Source organism: Myripristis murdjan, chromosome 24 (assembly GCF_902150065.1).
Source record: "Myripristis murdjan chromosome 24, fMyrMur1.1, whole genome shotgun sequence".
NCBI classification, from domain to species: Eukaryota; Metazoa; Chordata; class Actinopteri; order Holocentriformes; family Holocentridae; genus Myripristis; species Myripristis murdjan.
This window is the reverse complement of record NC_044003.1, coordinates 15,660,980-15,679,712: the sequence shown is the minus strand read 5'-3', so window position 1 is coordinate 15,679,712 and position 18,733 is coordinate 15,660,980. Positions and strand designations below refer to the sequence as shown.

General features: G+C 41.9%; 1 protein-coding gene across 1 annotated transcript in view; it reads right to left on the bottom strand.

Annotated features, from left to right (window-relative positions):
* Nucleotides 1-18,733, bottom strand: part of ryr3 (ryanodine receptor 3) — a 136,831-nt gene that overhangs the window by 89,995 nt on the left and 28,103 nt on the right. Inside the window, exons 5-15 of the mRNA XM_030047858.1 lie at nucleotides 16,812-16,826; nucleotides 16,325-16,399; nucleotides 15,836-15,914; nucleotides 15,228-15,340; nucleotides 9,318-9,417; nucleotides 8,654-8,747; nucleotides 7,593-7,667; nucleotides 5,922-6,078; nucleotides 3,973-4,137; nucleotides 2,214-2,335; nucleotides 560-740 (exon numbers count right to left, since the gene is read on the bottom strand). Coding sequence (XP_029903718.1) covers nucleotides 560-740; nucleotides 2,214-2,335; nucleotides 3,973-4,137; nucleotides 5,922-6,078; nucleotides 7,593-7,667; nucleotides 8,654-8,747; nucleotides 9,318-9,417; nucleotides 15,228-15,340; nucleotides 15,836-15,914; nucleotides 16,325-16,399; nucleotides 16,812-16,826 — 1,176 coding nt within the window. The remainder of the gene's footprint in view (nucleotides 1-559; nucleotides 741-2,213; nucleotides 2,336-3,972; nucleotides 4,138-5,921; nucleotides 6,079-7,592; nucleotides 7,668-8,653; nucleotides 8,748-9,317; nucleotides 9,418-15,227; nucleotides 15,341-15,835; nucleotides 15,915-16,324; nucleotides 16,400-16,811; nucleotides 16,827-18,733) is intronic.

The following is an 18,733-nucleotide window of genomic DNA, read 5'->3' as shown; positions in this document are numbered from 1 at the left end:
TAGTAGAAGCTGCCAGGCGCTGTGCCGATTGTTTTGCCTCTGTACAGTAAACACCGTAATGTAGTGATGATTTACTGACATTAAAATGCTACATGTGGCACCTTAATATGCAGGTGTATGTTCACTCCTGATGAATACCTAATCAGAGGGAACTGTTAAAATACAATTGACAAGAGTCAAAGACATTGATTAACATTAGGAGAGATTGTCTTGCACATAAGGAGGGTCATCAGTGCATAACAACAGCCTATGGACATGGGGACGTTATTCAGTACATAAATTACATATCAGTTCAATCAGAACCACAATATTAGAGAGCATAATATCCTCCTCAATGTTATCCTCCTGCTAGCCAAAGATTGGATTTATCCACCATGTATGACAAAGTAATATATCTTATCATGTGCAGTTAATGTTATTTCAAGGGCCTTTTGCAACTGATTCCTGTATACCTTTTCAAGGTAATTTCAGATTTTTTTTTTCCTTTGCTCATATTAACACAACAAATAGTTAAATCTCTGCACTCAAGAGCTGATGCCTCCAACTCGTTTGCTCTCACCTCCTCTTTGAAGAGGTCTTGTCGTTTAATGAGTGAGCGGAGGAGACTCTGCTTCTCCTCGTGCTCTAGCTCCGAGTCGGGCTGCTTGAAGTACTCAATCAGGTCATCCAGCGTCTGCAGCACCTCCTCCACATATCCAGCCACCGCTGAGCTCTCACCCTCTGTAGTACTGTCCAAAGCCCTATGGGAAGGGCAAGAGAGACAGAGGGGGGCCAAGAAACACAGGAGAGACTAAGAGACAATAAAACTGACACTCTATGTATAGTGTTTTACTGGAACAGCCCCAGCAAGCATTTGACAGATGAAAACATGAAGAAATTGGAGGTTCTGCCGTGTGACCTTCCAAGATAATGAATTCCATGGGCATGAGTGAATGAAAACAAGCGACTCCAATTTATCTTCTTGACTTACAGTTTGACCAGAGTTACGGTATTTGACATTTTATGTTTACAAGTTGGCTGACTTGCCCTCTGAAAATCTGTATGTCTATGGCTGTGCACATTAAGGTTTGAGTGAATCCATAAAGTTATTTCTGCCTCTAGATCAGTTCTGCCTCCATGAAATGTTTGTGTACGCTAATCAGCATGGTGGCTGAGCTGTACATGAACAAAAATAGGCAGAACATATTGACAGTATGATACTACAGCAGAATAAAAATTGATATAGGAACACCTTAAAAAAACTTGTCTAAATTGATGTTTAGACAAGATGTTCAATATGTGAGCTTCTCCCAAAGTATGCATCACTGCTGTGTGCTGCTCCTTTAACTGTCCTCTGTCCCTGCCTCCACCTGCACAGCACTCAGAAATTGTCCTTATGTTGGCTTAGCACGTCTGATTTATTGTCAATATCATTAAGTGCTATGCCTCTCTCAGGCTCTGTTCTGCACACACCTGGGGAGTCATGCAGCCTGCATCAAAACCCCAGCATGCTGGCGTAAATTTGTTCTCTGAGCATCCAGGAGCAGAGCCACACCCTCAAAAACAATTATATTACCCCTTTGTTGCAATAAATGGCCTTAAGGGATACGTGATTTGACTTAATTAAAAACAATGGAGTAAATTATGCTAATAGGTGATGCACAATGCACTCCTAGCTCTACTGTTTATACTTTCTAAAACAGTTATCTTAGGAATGAACTAAGAAAACTCCCAAGTTAACAAAATGATTCAAACAGCTTATATGGACAAATTACATTCTTGATCAGGTAATATTTCAGACAAGGTTTTTTTAAAAATATATTTTTAATTCACTTATTAAGCTACACTGCTGCTGGCAGAAGAGAGAGACTGAAAGAGAGTTGAGCTCATGTCAGCAGATACTGACCGATGGATGATGACACAGAAAATGAGGTTACTGTGGTGATAAGTGTTCCCATTAGGTTTGAAGGATAGGGAATGGGCGGGTCAGTGTTTAAGTCTTCAAGTTTGATGCAACACTACAAATTCCATCCATTACATCTAAAAAAAAAAAAAAAAAAAAAACCCTAACCCTAACCCTAACCTTTTCCCATTCCTAATTCTTTGCAAGAGCAACAACATAGTTCACACTTGCTTAGTCGTCACCTGACAGTAGAAATAGCTTCCAGTGTGACTTTGTGTGTGTGTATGTGTGTGTGGGTGAGGTTTTTTGTGTGAATGAGCACTTCCATTACTTTATGAAGTTGCTGAAGAGGAGTGTGGTGTTGCGGATGATGCGTGCAGCCCGAGACTCTTCATGTTGACAGCGCTGCAGTGTCAGTCCATCATCCATGTGGCCCTCAGAATGCAGGCAGGCCTAGATCAGGACACACACACACACACACACACACACACACACACATACACACACACATACACACACACATACACACACACATACACACACACATACACACACACATACACACACACACACACACACACACACACACACACACACACACACACACACACACACACAATATATCAAAGTGTTAGCATTACAGAACAACTCTGTAACAACATGACATGACTACACACTACATGGATAAGGCTACACACAAAAGAACTAGTCTCAGCATCATGAACATGTTATTTCCCATAAATGATGCAACCCCTTTACAGGCCAATTGCTAACAAATTGTCACTGTAGGTGTTATCACCTCCCTTGAGCGAATCAGTGCCATTTTTAAAATTTTGTCAAAATCTGTTGAGTGGTGTCTGAGATTTTGCATGTGACAGATGAATGAATGAATAAAGGAAAACACTACTGGTCCACAAAAGCTGCATTTTTTAATAAAAGCGTCTAAATATAGAGCACAGCACACTGTTGTACATAAGAGCTACTTAGCTTCATTAAAAACGTGAGTATAGACAGTAAGTATCCTGCAGTTAAGGGATCTACACCACCACCATCCAGTGAAACCTGATTCACCATAATGAAAACACATAATCAGATCTATCAGTGGAGCAGGGGATTAAACCGTAGACTGACCGTTACCTCTAAGACGTCAGACGCACTGGCATCTGGCCAGGCCTGCCGGGAACGCCTGGTGCCAAGCATCGTGGCCTGGCGTTTGATGACTCTGGAGGAGTGCCCAAGGATGATCAGCATTCCTCGTGCCACCTTAATCCCCCCTCTCTCACCCAAAACTAACTGTCACCCTCCCAGCGCCCATTATCACATTTAAGTAGGCTGCTGCCTCAAGTGCAGGGCAGGATTGTGGGGGAGGGAGGGGGGCGTGGGTTCAAGCAGAACAGAGGTGGAAAAGGTGGCGGGGGTGCAGATGGACAGCTCACCCTCAGGTTTGATTGGGTGTGCAGTGAGACAAGTGGTGACAGCTGCTCAGGATCCCACTGTACACAGAGGTGGACAGCCGCCCCATCAAATCCTATCATTATTTTTGTCTCCCTGTAACAGTGCCACGATATACAACAAGTTGTTGCAACCAAGTAATTTGATTGGTCTGCGACGTGCTCCAACAGGGCTGATAATTCCCACACAGCATGGCTAACTATGATTTAGCAAAAATAGAACGAGTTACTATGGAAACTCCGGTGACCAGGGAGTGAGGTACCCTTCTTTCATTCTTCAGTTTTTTTTCCTCTTTGCATTATGTATGTACACTACTCCACTTTGAATGAAACGTTTCAGATAGTAAACATTCAATAGTAACTTCTGTTTTAAAGCTATAACAAGCTATAACTCTTTGGAAATACAGATGGCACTAAACCAGGATTTAAGAACAAATGCATCCTGTTTTAAGCTTTAATTTTCCAGCGTGGGTTGCCAGCCCACCTTGTATTCATCTCAAAACTGTCCTGCCACACACACACACACACACATATACACACACACACAAAATTAACAGTCTACCATCTGAAACAGTTTCCTACAGTTGCTGAGAGAAAGTCTAAAAATTATCTGTTGAAAGAGCAGCATTTTCCTCTCACCCTTCTTTTCAGGGGTCCTAGGCGAGATGATTTTGCGTCAGGCGCCTGGTAGGACAGCCACAGCCCCGTGGCCACATGCATGATGAAGCAAACAGAGTCTCCGTACTTGATCTCTGGCACTCCCATGCCATCAATATCACGCTTTGCGCCTGAGTCACCTTTCTCCTGTTGTGTTCACACAGAGAGACACATACCCGCATAGACACACAGATACACAAATACGGAGACAGAGATGTACGCACATAAACACACACAAACAATCAAGTGACATGACAAATGAAGATTTATTGTGATTAGATGGTAATCAGAGAGGCAGGCTGAAAAGAGTGCATTCATTGGTCTGCAGGGAAAGATGCTGCCGGCCTCATTAGCTCTGCTACATTCAGGCTCTGAAGAGAAGGAAGAATACAGTTGATTACAGTCGACAGCAGGTAGCAGGGAACACATTAAATGCCAATGTTCGACATGGCAAAGCATTGACCTTTCTAGATACAGAAACAGAGTGACACTGGGACTTGTGGACAATGGAGGGAGGGAGAGAAGGTAAAAAGATGGTGAGGAAATACAAAAAGGCTCCACGGCAACAGCTTTTCCTCAAGGATTATGAGTGCTTCCAAACTTAAAATTTTAGAGGGAGATAAAAGAAAAGATCTTTGGAAATAACTGCAAATACCTCTTCACACTTTGAATTTCTAGTTACCCATACTCTTTTAAGATCTATTTTTAGAAGCACAAAAGTATTTTTTGGAGAGTATGCTATTAAAATAGGAGATCTGTTAAGAGAGTAAGAGAGTATGAATGAAAAAAAGTATATTTGGATAAAAGAGATGGGTAAGAAGAAGTAGTGGCGGCACATGAAGAAAAGATATATAAATATGGTATAAAATATTTATAAACGATTGCAGCATCATGATTAAATATCCCTTGACATCCTAATTAATATATCTACAGCCAGTCCAGTTAAAATTAGGCCAATGGACAAAATGAATGTTTGCTCCAACAGTGCTGTCTAATCAGCATCTGTGAAAAGGTCAATACATTGTCGCCGGTCATGAGCTCATTAAGAGCTTATAGACCTGTCTTGGGAGTCTTTCCTGACGTAGTTCAGGGAAGATATTGTGCCTCTTATTTAATGAGGCAAGTTATTTACATCAACACCCTGGGGAAGGTGCAGATGTGGTGTCACTGCTTTCCTCAAAGGGCACCTCCATGCTCAAGTAAAATCCTCAAAATTAGTTCTAGCAACACATACATTGGAAACAAAAGACAATTCATGTCATATCAACATTGATACCAACAAACTGTGTCAACTTGAACAGTTATTTTGCCAGCACACTTTGGATGGCTGTCACATAATTGGTAGTGTTGTCATGGTGATGAGTATTCCTACAGGACAGTAATGCCATGGCAGAACAGCAGCTGTGCTTATCAGTGAATGTGCACACCCTGCAGAACATCACGTAAGACCTTTTGCAAATTACTGGGAAGCATTCTTCAACTCAGCACGCAAAAAAAATACACCAATATTACAGTTGTATTTAAATTTGTATGACTGGTTTGAATTGGTTTGAATGAACTCTGACCATCCTCTTCCATCAAAAGACACTGTGAAGAGCAGGCCCATGCAGTATGAACCAAGAATGGCACAATGAAACTATGCTGATATTAAGCGCTTCTTGATGGATCACCTTTATGCCTAACAATTCATAAAAGATCAGAAGTCATGTTCTAAAAGGTGTGTGCTTTTCCCAGTATGCACAACCTCAAATTTTTTTGTGTGTTTGTTTGTTTATTTATATGCATGGAGTTTTGCACAGAAATTACAGTTTTTTGAGCAGTTCCATTGCACTGTCAAAACAATGCTCATGGTAACATTATCAAAAGCCTTCTAAAATTTATCAAAAGATACAAAAAGAGGGGTCCTCTCTCAGTCTTGGTGGAGCACTAACCTTAGATGGCCTGAAGCAGAAGGCGGTGGACTTGGTGTCAGACTTCTCTCTATCCTGCAGGACCAGTCCATGGTCCTCAGTCAGGGCCAGGTAATGGCCGGTGGAGAGGTGGCGTAGACGGAAGGCCTGGCCCCAACGAATGTGGCTTCCGCTCCAGCTAAACAGAAAAACAACAGGGATGACAAACATTAGATACAACAGTAAACAATCTCTAATTCAGTCCTCATGCCTCAAAATTAATGTTTCTTTGTTTTCAGGTGAAATCACTGAAATATTGCTGAAACAAGATGAATATGTCTCTGAGACCACGGAGAATGACTGGAGATAAGTGGTTAAGTCATCACATTACGAGGGCATTAATGTTAATATCAGCAAGTGCACTTTAATTTCAAATTTCCTGAATACAGCTGTCCGAAAGATACTGACAAAATGTTGTTTTTCTTATTTAAATTAATTCTAAACGTATAAAGACAATAAAATGGGGTTTTAAGTAACGTTTGACTGGAGTTCAGGGAGAAGGCAAGAGGTAAGAGAAGGGGTAGCTAATTATATGAGGCTTAGTTTTTTGTTGTTTTTTTCCCTAATAATACAACCTAACCATACAGAGTGATCTTGCAAATTCAGAGTAGTCATACTTAGTTGTAGATTTCTTGGTAAGCTAGCAAGCTCGTCTGTTGACCTTGAAAGAAAATAGATCACACATGCCATACTCATGAATGAATGAATGAATTACATAAAACTCTTCTTTTACATTTTATTTTATTTGGAAACCTATACTATACAAAATAATAGTTCTTCATAAAGTATAGTTAATAGTTCTTGTTAATAGTCATTGCAGTTTGCTCAACCAATCAGATTATTTCTGCCTCAAAGAAATGTTTGTGTTAACTAAAACCCCTGTCTGTGGCAACTGAATGTCATCTGAGACAACAAAATAACATTTTAATTGTCAGCGGAGCTTTAGGTTGCTGCAAATGAGGTATGCAGTCTGGAATATAATGACCAAATTTTTCTCTCCAAGTTGAAACTGAGAATGTGACTTAGCTGAAGCACCTGTGACATTTCAAAGTGTGCAGAGTCTCACAGTGAGTTCGAGAAGAGGACGTGACTGGAGAGAGATTGTGCGTGTGTGTGTGTGTGTGTGTGTGTGTGTGGGTGACCAGTTAAAGAAACTGAGTGGAGAGAGAGATAGGAGAGAGAGAGAGAGAGAGAGAGAGAGAGAGAGAGAGAGGAAATTGAAAAAGAATGTAAACAGAGCCTCACCTTCTGACTGGAGGACTCAGCCACTTAATTGGTTGTGACAACTCAAGAGTAAAAAGGGGGGTGGGGTCTGTCTGTGTATGTGTGTGTGTGTGTGTGTGTGTGTGTGTGTGTGTGTGTGTGTGTGCGGGGGGGGGGCTTACATATGACATATTACCTACAGCAGCTGTGACGCCAGTTTCTGTCACATAAAACTGCTTCACTACCGTTATTCTCCATGAAGACATACAGTTCATGTTAAACAACACCTATGTGTGTCTTAACAAGTGTATGAAAGGCTGTCATAATGTCTACTTTGAGCTTCTTTTATTTACTCTGTGTGTGTGTGTGTGTGTGTGTGTGTGTGTGTGTGTGTGTGTGTGTGTGTGTGTGTGTGTGTGTGTACATGTGAGAATTGGGTTCTTATCTCACCTGATCCTGAGAGGCTCCAGTCTCCAAAGTGAGCGGGCCCTTGACGCTCCCTTACCCGCCTCATAGTTGACTATCCTGGGTGTACAATGAAGGAAGAGAAGGGCTCTGTCAATCTGATGTCTTTTATGTCACTTTGGGAATAAAGTAACTTTAATGGTTTCTGTAGCCGTTACAGTACTGGCGCTTGGAACAGTGACAAAACTTGATAAAATCTCAAAGTTATGCTTTATTGATATCCAAAGGGAAATTCAACCTCTGTATTTAACCCATCCAAGCTGGTAGGAGCAGTGGGCAGCCACAGTGCAGTGCCCGAGGACCATCTGCAGTTCTAACACAATGCCTTGGGTCAAGGGCACTGATGGGAGCATTAACCTAACTTACAGGTCAGTATTAGGTCAGGTGTTGGGTCAATGTGGAGGAAACTCATGCAAACACAGAGAGAATATGCAAACTCCACTCAGAAAGGCCCTGGGTCTGGTGGGATTCAAACCCAAGACCTTCATGCTGAGAGGCGAAAGTACTAACCACAGAGCCACATCTTGAACCCTTGAGAATGAAATTATTAATGTGACACTGTATCTTGCAAAACCACCATGTTTGAAGGGGAACATACTTCCGTGACCTTCAGCAAGCGTTATGTCTTTACGCCGCTGCTATTTAGATGCACTGGTTTTCAAATTGAGGGTGTGTAATGATAACACTTAGCAGACGCAGCAGACCATATTTCTTGTCCAGCCTTTACCTGTCACCTTGAAACCAAATAACATAATTTCATTTTTTAATGTATCCTGAAATGGGTAATTGCCATTTGTCTACGTCTCTTCACATTCTTACAGTACACACATTCACATCAAGGAACTACTTTTGGATACTGAGCAGTTTGAGGGTCAAACGGCTTGCTCATGAGCATACTGGCAATAACTGTTGATGAATAGGATTTTTTTTCTTGTTCATCAACCCCTAATAATATTGCCCCAGTCATTCCAAGCATCCGAACCAGAGATTTCCATCTCACAAGACCACTTGGATATGGGATTGAAATGAGTTTTTGAGCAACTTACCTTTGCTCCTCCTCATTCTTGTCTGCCCCAGGGATGGTCAGGCTCTCATCATGGCCATGGCAAAGACGCATCACATGCCCACCAACCAGAAACCCTGTTAAGGTGAAAACAATATTCAACAACTAGAATCATGTAATGTGCACCTGATATTTCATTCATTCTCCCCTTTGATCATGTTAAAGTTCTCTTTTTCTATCTACTGAATTGTATGATTAATGTTTTGAATTTTTAGACAGCAGCTATGCCGTGAAAGTGCTGATATGCAAATGGTACTTCATAGACCAAAACATCAAAAACGCTTGGGAGGAGTTGTAATGTTGCTTGGATGACTTTTGCAAGCTCTGATTTTTCTACTCTTTGAGTTTGCTGATTTCTGCAAACACCCTAATGTGGGTTCTGTATTATGTGCACTGAACCATACTGTTGTTCAGATGGGTGTCTTTTTATGGCCCCTGGGCGCTACAAGACACCAAGGAGACAACGTGACAAAAAGCTCAAAAAGCTACAGTATTTGAGAACATGATTTACAATATCCTTGAGAAAGGAGAAAAAGAAAGAGAGACCATGAGAAAGAGGACAGAAAGCACCAACAAGGGCACAACCTCCAATCTAGTTTCATGTCTGCGAGTTGCTGTCACTGTGGTTGCTATTGTCGTGAACTTGCCTACAGCCATGTTGCTGGAAGAGCAGGTAGGTTGGACGTTCCACAGGGTCTGCATGAAGGAGGCATCAACCTGAACGTTGCCATTGGAGATGGAGAGGTGCTGCAAGAGAGGAGCAGCAGTTTATTATGGGGTTTAGACAGACGGTTTACAATTGAAGTGTGTGTTTGTCAAAAAGGGGAGGGGGTGGATATGGTGATTCACACATAAATATCAAGATTAAGTTGATAGAAAAGAGTGAAAAGCCATCATTTGGGAATTGAAAAGCGATTGAAACAACTTTGTGTCACTGCCAGCCAAAACTGTTTGGCTGTGGGCTAAACAGCACTGTTGCTGCATCAGTGGCTCTCCATGCAACCATGTCCAGCTAATACAATAACTCCTTCCAGCAGAAACACTTGGAGGAGCTCCCAGTTCCCTACAAGCTGGATTCAGAGGTGGCAGAGAGACAGTGGAACCTCAGAACGATCCTAGCCTCGAACTGTATCACAGGATGAGCTGATGTGCTCGGTGGGAAAAGCCTGCAGAAGCGGCACACTTTGTTCCCTTTCTCTGAATCCCTATCAACACCGCACAGTTTTATACCATTATTCAACCATACTTCAACATCTGATCCGTATTTTCAGCCGCCTGTCATAAAGACTTTATTCTGCCACTACATCACTGACTATACTCTGCACATACCTAAACGTAAGTATTTATCAGTGTTTTACCCTGATATCATTTATTCACCAGCATTAGGACAGTAAAACCAGGGATTCATTTGATTTTCTTCTATTCTTTTTATCTCTCTCTAATATCCATAAATTCCATAATGCCCCATGCTCTCCTGTCATCTAGTGGTGAAGTCACCATGTTGAATCACTAGACAAGCCGATAGTGCAAAGGGAAACTGCTGACAGTAAACTGTGTCATAGACCTCTATCATTGCTCACTGTAATGGAGTCCTGATTGCTTGTGTCTGAATTTCTGATGCGTTCTGTTCTTCAGTAGAGGGGTGTCTGTCAGGCCGAATCAGGTGAAAATTTCCCATCGGGAGAGATCAAAGACTGGCAGTGTGCCATCTTTGCTTTAATTGCAGATTTCCCTCCCTAAAGGGCCGAAGCCAACGCCAGAAGCCAGTGCTGCTCTCTATTATATGCTTGGCACGTCCCTGTCCCTCCCTTTTGCCATCCCTTTCTCTCTCTGCACTCTCTATGTCACTCTCCCTCAGTTGCTCTCTCTCTTGCAATCTCTCTACTCTCTCTCTCTCAACCAAGTAAGTTAATTAAGGTCGGCAATATACTTCTGCATAAGGCAGAGCAAATTAACTATAAGCTCATCAGTCAGACAGATGCCTTCCATAAAACGTAACAAAAAATAAATAAATAAATAAGAGGGCTTTACCCATAATCAGATTTCTATTACAGATAGCTGTTTCAGGTTTTCCCCGTTTCTCCTGAATTGCCTTGTCACTCTGAAGGTGGCTGGAGTGAGACCTGTATCCAAGGGCTATAAAAGTTTCAAAAGTACCGTTCAAGACAGACAGTGAAGCAAAGTGAGTAACTCCAGGTCTGCTCTGCGCTGTGGGATCAGTGGGGTGCATAATCTCCACAAAACACCCATCCCTCCTACATTTGGCCTTTTCTACAATTCTCCACAAGGTCCCAATGCAGACAATTCTGTTCTGACAGAAAAGCACTTGGCAGAGAGAAATAAATAAGCCCCAAAGAGAACAGGGCAGCAAATTTGAACAAAGTGAGATCTGACAAGAAGACCAGACATAGGAAAATGAGAAAACGATACAGGGTGAGATGAAATAAACAGACTGTATCTGCTGCTCCCACACTGTCTGAAAAACAGGCTGTACCAAAAGTACAAGAAACTACAAAAATATTTATGAGAGAAACACTCCTTATCTGGAAATGAGACAGAGGGGAGGCCAGCTGATAGAATAAGACTTGTGCGTTTCTGCTGAATTCCACCTATCGCCTCCTGAAACTCCATCACCGCTCCAGTATCTGATGGCAACTGTGAGCCAGATGATTCCCTGCTGAGTCGCCAACGATGCTGCAGCAATGGGACGGACGCTCAGTGCAGTGCAGCAGTGTAAGTTTGAGCATGGTGCTGATAGAGGATGGCACAGCAAATTTTAATGCAGCCAACTATTCTGCACTGACCATTGGGGAAATGAAACAGCCCTTTGTAACATCACTGAATAATGGTACAAAATGAATGGAGCTATAGCAGCTGGATCAAGGGTGTAGGTTTGGTTTTAATATTGATAGGTAATTTTTTTAAAAAAAATGTTTATCAACAGACCAATGTGCATGATTATGTGTTTGTGTACATTTGCTCTCTCTCTCTCTCCTTCGGGTTTGAGCTACAGTGTAAGCATGGATATTGGCATGGATATCCACATCACTGATGCACTGAACCTCACATGCTTCCTGGTCAAGCTCATGCTCACTATCTTCCGCCTAGAAAGAAATGCAAAACAATATGAATTTGATCTATATCTGCAAATTCAGAACAATCAGACTGATCAGCATAGCAACTATTTAACAAACAAGTAATACACCAATATGCTAAATGGAAGGCAGATTATACAACACGTAGATCCGACTGAGCCGACCAACCGACGTTTAGAATGTGCTCAAATGAACATGACAGCACGGCTAGCTGTGCTCAAATGAAAAATACCTCATCACTGAAAATATTACTCCGCCTACATCTTATTGCAAATGGAACTCGGCACAAGCACCTCGTTCCTGGCTGCATCACTGTCATGACAATAATAATGGTCAAGCACACCCTTTCGTGTAATAATGCTTAAGTAAAACACCTTATCACCACTGTCAGACCTCACCTGAGCCCCTATGGCTCTGACCACTTTTCCCCCTGTCTGCTCTCCTGATGAACGGTGTGAGAGCAGTGTCTCCTGCAGGTAATACAATGACCTGGTGTATGACTGAAGAGAAGTAGACCTCCCTACATCAAACCAGTAAATGAACTTCCAGTATAAACATGGCAACTCGGCAAAGACATTAGGTTAACCCTGTATGAAGTTAAAATGACAAGTGCTGAACATTAAAAATATTGGTAGGGATAATTGTTTCCCTAGTGTAAATAATGGATAGACAGCCCGAAAACATAATACATCCAGCTACAGCTGTCGCTGGCATGGAGGCATAAAAAATATAGTTAACTGTACAGTGAAGCATGTGCAATTCTCTGCCTTAATGAAGGTCAAAATAATTCAGAGGGCTACTGTCCCACTACTTTTTGAGGACTTGCTTTAATAACAGTGCCTTGCTCATTGGCATTTACATCAGAACACTAAGTAGCCATTATGTCAAATGACTTGAGTTGTTTTCAACAACCTGTCACTGAGTGATTTATAAAAATTATAAATATCCCTTTAATATGTTTCAGATCATGTACAGTACATCTCAAATTAGACAAAGCTTCGCCGTTTCATTGGTTTAAAATAAATTATTTTAATCTGCATTGGGAGCATGCATTAAAGTGTGTACTGTACTGAGACACTTCCTTCTGATTCCAACATCTCTTGAGCATCAAAAGCGACGTCCGACAAGTTCACTATCAAATGAGCATGATTGACTCTACAGAATTAATCACAGCAGTACTGAGATGTGCATTTGCACAAGTGATGTGGGTAGAATGCAAAGGACAAACTCTGCTTGGAATTGTTCAGTGCTCCTTTAACTTAGGAATAGCAAGCCACAGATGAAAGAACTTGGCAGTAAACTTGGCAGTATACGTGAGTGACCTTGAAAAAAAAAAAAAAAAAAATCACACATAGCATTTTACAAATGTTATTTGTTTGAAGCTCATATGTGTGTGAGTGTGTGTGTGTGTGTGTATATATATATATACACATAGAAATGTGTGTGTGTATATATATATACACACACACACATACACACACACACACACACACACACACATATATATATATATACAGTACAGGCCAAAAGTTTGGACACACCTTCTCATTCAATGCATTTTCTTCATTTTCATGACTATTTACATTGTAGATTCTAACTGAAGGAATCAAAACTATGAATGAACACATGTGGAGTTATGTACTTAACAAAAAAAGGTGAAATAACTGAAAACATGTTTTATATTCTAGTTTCTTCAAAATAGCCACCCTTTGCTCTGATTACTGCTTTGCACACTCTTGGCATTCTCTCGATGAGCTTCAAGAGGTAGTCACCTGAAATGGTTTTCACTTCACAGGTGTGCCTTATCAGGGTTAATTAGTGGAATTTCTTGCTTTATCAATGGGGTTGGGACCATCAGTTGTGTTGTGCAGAAGTCAGGTTACTACACAGCCGACAGCCCTATTGGACAACTGTTAAAATTCATATTATGGCAAGAACCAATCAGCTAACTAAAGAAAAACGAGTGGCCATCATTACTTTAAGAAATGAAGGTCAGTCAGTCCGGAAAATTGCAAAAACTTTAAATGTGTCCCCAAGTGGAGTGGCAAAAACCATCAAGTGCTACAACGAAACTGGCACACATGAGGACCGACCCAGGAAAGGAAGACCAAGAGTCACCTCTGCTTCTGAGGACAAGTTCATCCGAGTCACCAGCCTCAGAAATCGCAAGTTAACAGCAGCTCAGATCAGAGACCAGATAAATGCCACACAGAGTTCTAGCAGCAGACCCATCTCTAGAACAACTGTTAAGAGGAGACTGCGCCAATCAGGCCTTCATGGTCAAATAGCTGCTAGGAAACCACTGCTAAGGAGAGGCAACAAGCAGAAGAGATTTGTTTGGGCCAAGAAACACAAGGAAGGGACATTAGACCAGTGGAAATCTGTGCTTTGGTCTGATGAGTCCAAATTTGAGATCTTTGGTTCCAACCGCCGTGTCTTTGTGAGACGCAGAAAAGGTGAACGGATGGATTCCACATGCCTGGTTCCCACTGTGAAGCATGGAGGAGAAGGTGTGATGGTGTGGGTCTGTTTTGCTGGTGACACTGTTGGGGATTTCTTCAAAATTGAACCACACTGAACCAGCATGGCTACCACAGCATCCTGCAGCGACATGCCATCCCATCCGGTTTGCGTTCAGTTGGACGATCATTTATTTTTCAACAGGACAATGACCCTAAACACACCTCCAGGCTGTGTAAGGGCTATTTGACCAAGAAGGAGAGTGATGGAGTGCTGCGGCAGATGACCTGGCCTCCACAGTCACCGGACCTGAACCCAATTGAGATGGTTTGGGGTGAGCTGGACCACAGAGTGAAGGCAAAGGGGCCAACAAGTGCTAAACACCTCTGGGAACTCCTTCAAAACCATTTCAGGTGACTACCTCTTGAAGCTCATCGAGAGAATGCCAAGAGTGTGCAAAGCAGTAATCAGAGCAAAGGGTGGCTATTTTGAAGAAACTAGAATATAAAACATGTTTTCAGTTATTTCACCTTTTTTTGTTAAGTACATAACTCCACATGTGCTCATTCATAGTTTTGATTGCTTCAGTAAGAATCTACAATGTAAATAGTCATGAAAATAAAGAAAACACATTGAGTGAGAAGGTGTGTCCAAACTTTTGGCCTGTACTGTATATATATGTGTGTGTGTGTGTATGTATGTACGTATACACACACACACACACACACACACACACACACACACACACACACACACACACATATATATACACACAGATAAAATCCTGATATCCAAAGATATTCGGTATAACTCAAACTTTTAGTGCCTTTCTTGGTGCTGCGTGGTCTGTTTACTAATTCACACTAATGCTATCAGATAACATAAAACACAGTTCAACATCAGGAAAATGTCTCAAAAAGAATTTTGACTACCTAATTTTCTTGTCAGTGGCCAATCAATTTGACAGTAAATCAAGTTACTGAGCTACTGGTAACTGCTTACCAGGTATCTCTCTGTGGACACGCTGACTAGGATAAGGTCGTCTCCAATGCGTACTTTCTCTCCCTCAGACCTCTGCTTAGATGCTGGGTGAATGGTCCACCAGCAGGCCTCTCCTGACACACACACACACACACACACACACACACACACACACAATTTTCAAACTCTTTCTATGAAATGTTCATTCATTAACTTCTAATTGTTGATTACCCATAACAGTACTTGACCAGGTCTGTACAGGTACAGGCTTATACATATTTATACAAACAAATGTAGGTGGTGTCATTTTAAACAGTCTCAACTCCATGCTGATCAGGTTGTGGTCTATTCTGAGATGTATAGCCTTGGTCTGAGGAAATTATTCTTAAAGAAGCAGTGGAAATATTGTTTCTATTCTCAGTATTTTTCTACTTCATATGTCACCCTCTATGCAGTACTGTAGCACTGCTGTACGCACTGCACACATGTAGCTATTACTCCCAAAGTTATTGATTCAAACACAGGGTCAGTGTGGCCTGATAGCTATGGCTGTTCAGAAGGAATGAAAACATTTAGGAGCCGTAAAAATCCAAGGGAATTCTGGGAGGGCCTGGTTTGTCATACTGTACCTATTGAATCTTCTTGAAGTCCGACATCGAAAGACAGCTTGTCCGTCAGAGACCTTGACGTCTTCAAGCAGGTCAGGTACTGATGAGATATGAATTGAGACAAGTTTCTGTGATAGGAATGTAGTTCCTATTCAAACATCTCTTGACAGTGATTTGGTAAAAAAACATGAATTTATCTTTGGATATGGTAAAATTCACCACGTATATCACAAAAAAAAACTATTGGCTAGGATATACTTTTGGGGAGATGTAGATGTGCACTTTTTTCCAAACTTTTTTTTCTGGACACTTATATTGCTCATTGCTGTTATCTACATGGACAGTCAGCCCCCTAACTGTTCATAGCAACACTGCCCATCTGCATTTCCTCAAATGTTGCCTGTGTATAATGATCCCCATATAATGATCTGTTTACTATGTCACCATGTGTCACCCAGTCTGTATGAAATCAAATTATATACTGCTAAGCAAATTAGCGATGACACTCACCATACCACTGAAGGAGTGACGCAGGAGGATGGCATGACCGTAGAGCAGGGTCCGGTGTCCGCCCCCCTGAGCCGCCTGCCATGAAGTAAATAGACAACACATTATACGTAGGTAAGGCTGCATGAGATTTAGCTGAGTGCTGTAACTGAGTTGCCTCTAGTTCTGGCTCCTAATTTAGCCCTGTGTGAGACTGTATGGGACTATTCTCAACAGTCTAACAATGTTTTCTGTACTTCTGACCTCTACCCAAGGGCAACCACATAAGAGAAAGACAAAGAGGGATGGAAACAAACAAAACTCCACACAGTCAAACAAACTAGCAAACACAAACATGTACCACACCCGTTAGACAATTTTCCCGTTCTGTGGACGAACAAGAAAAATTTCGATGTAGTACCAGGGCTGAGGAAATGTGGAGAAAAAGTTGAGCAAAAAAGAGGACTTTTTTCCCCCCAACATTCAGGTGAAAAAAGAGGATTTTACTTACCCTTTTAATCAACCTCTAGAGGCATAAGAAAAAAAAAAGAAAAGATACCACAAGTAGTGAAAACGTGATCATAATCAAGGCCAGTTTTTATTCTGCAATGGTACAGACTAAAGATTTCTTCAAATCAACAAGGCCAAGACAGAATAAATGGTATTATGTGCAAATAAAAGCACCATGGCATATAGTATAGCAGTGTTGGGCTCAGTTTGCCTTCACATAAAAGTGGTAAATGTCATAAATAGCACCAAATAGCTAATCTCCGATCTGTGGAGAAGTTATTAACAACTGAGGTGAATTGCAGTTTTTGTTTATATTTGAACTGACAATGCAATAAAAAAAAAAAAAAAAAAAATTCAATCTCACACTCCTATACATCAGATACTGTAATGTAATTATTCATCCCTTCTTTCGTTTTCTCTACCCAGTTAATCCGTCTCAGCATCACAGGGGAGTGGAGCACATCCCAGCTTGCACTGGGCTGAAATGCATCACAGGGCTACCACTGATAGACAAACGACACTCACATTCAAACCTATGGGAAATGTATTGCATCATCTAAACAATCTACTAACCACACAGATAGGACAGGAATCCTTCTTGCTGTGAGGCAACGATGCTAACCACCATACCGCCCACTGTAGTGTTTATCCAACATTCAATACCATGGGGGCTATCTTCTTTCTTGTCTAGTTGTCAGCGTTAATTTGTGCGTTTGTTTGTGTGATCCCATTTAAACTGACCTAAAGGGAACTCCCAACGCTCCCCTGAATATGACCCCAGAGCTAATCCCCTCCCTCTGTAACCAAGTCTCTCCCAGCTGGCTTGTATAAGACAGACGAAAAAGGAAACAGAGGTTTCATCAAAAGAAAAAAGAGAAGAGTATCCTGCAACAGCTGTGGATGGAGAGAGATGGAGGGGGGAGAATGAAAGAGAGAGATGGGGGTGGGGGTGGGGGGCGGGGGGCTATATTTCAGGCCTACCGTCGTGCTGACACATCATTGCCAGAACTGTGACCTTTTGTGTGGTGGTAGTGCCCCTCCCAGTGTAAAATTACTGCATCCTAGAGCATGGCTTGGTCCCAGGAGTGTGTTGTGTGTTTGTATGTGTCTGTCTGTATGTGTGCTTGTGTATATTAGAGAGTGAGACAGAGGGCCCTATCTTGCGCCAGACTCCCTAAACCCGCTATTTGCGGATTTAGGATTTAGGAAGAGGCGTTCCCCCGTAAAAGTTGCTATCTTGTGCACCTCCCGCTATCCGCAAAACACCTCCGCTACCCGCTATATTATGAATAGGCGTGTTTTGGGCGTTATGCCAGTTAAACCAATCAGTGTGCCAGGTGCCATTGCCTTTAAGGGCAGGATGCGCTATCCTAAATCCTAAATCCTAAACCCGCGATGGAGAGAGGGAGGTAGATTTTCTCAGGGCTTCTACTGAGGCTAAAGCAAGTTGGCTTTATATATATATATACATATGATATATTATATTATAGGCGAGTTAATTCGGGAGGTGGAGCCACATGTGTCCAAGTGGACGTGTCACAAGGTTGTACTGATTGAGTAAAATCCCCGGGCCACACCACACACACACAAGAGGCAGAGGTGGAACTATGTGTAAACTAATTTATTGACAAGGTAGATTGGGCAAATAAAATATTTAAAATAAAAATATAGCACAGCTGCTGGCTTATGATAAAACAATAAAACGTGCTGGCGTAAGTGTCCAATTAAAATAGTCTTTCCTCTAAACAGTCTATATGAGTAATATACTCAGTCCATTCCGGCGGCGTCCCGGTATCAGTCCAACCGTGTGCGTGGTGAGGCTCCGTCGGGGCGCGCATTGAAGCCGCCTGGGCGCGCTCTCGTAACAGCCCAAGACCACCCGCTATCCGCTATCCCTAAAGTGTGTGCGCAAGATAGCAACCT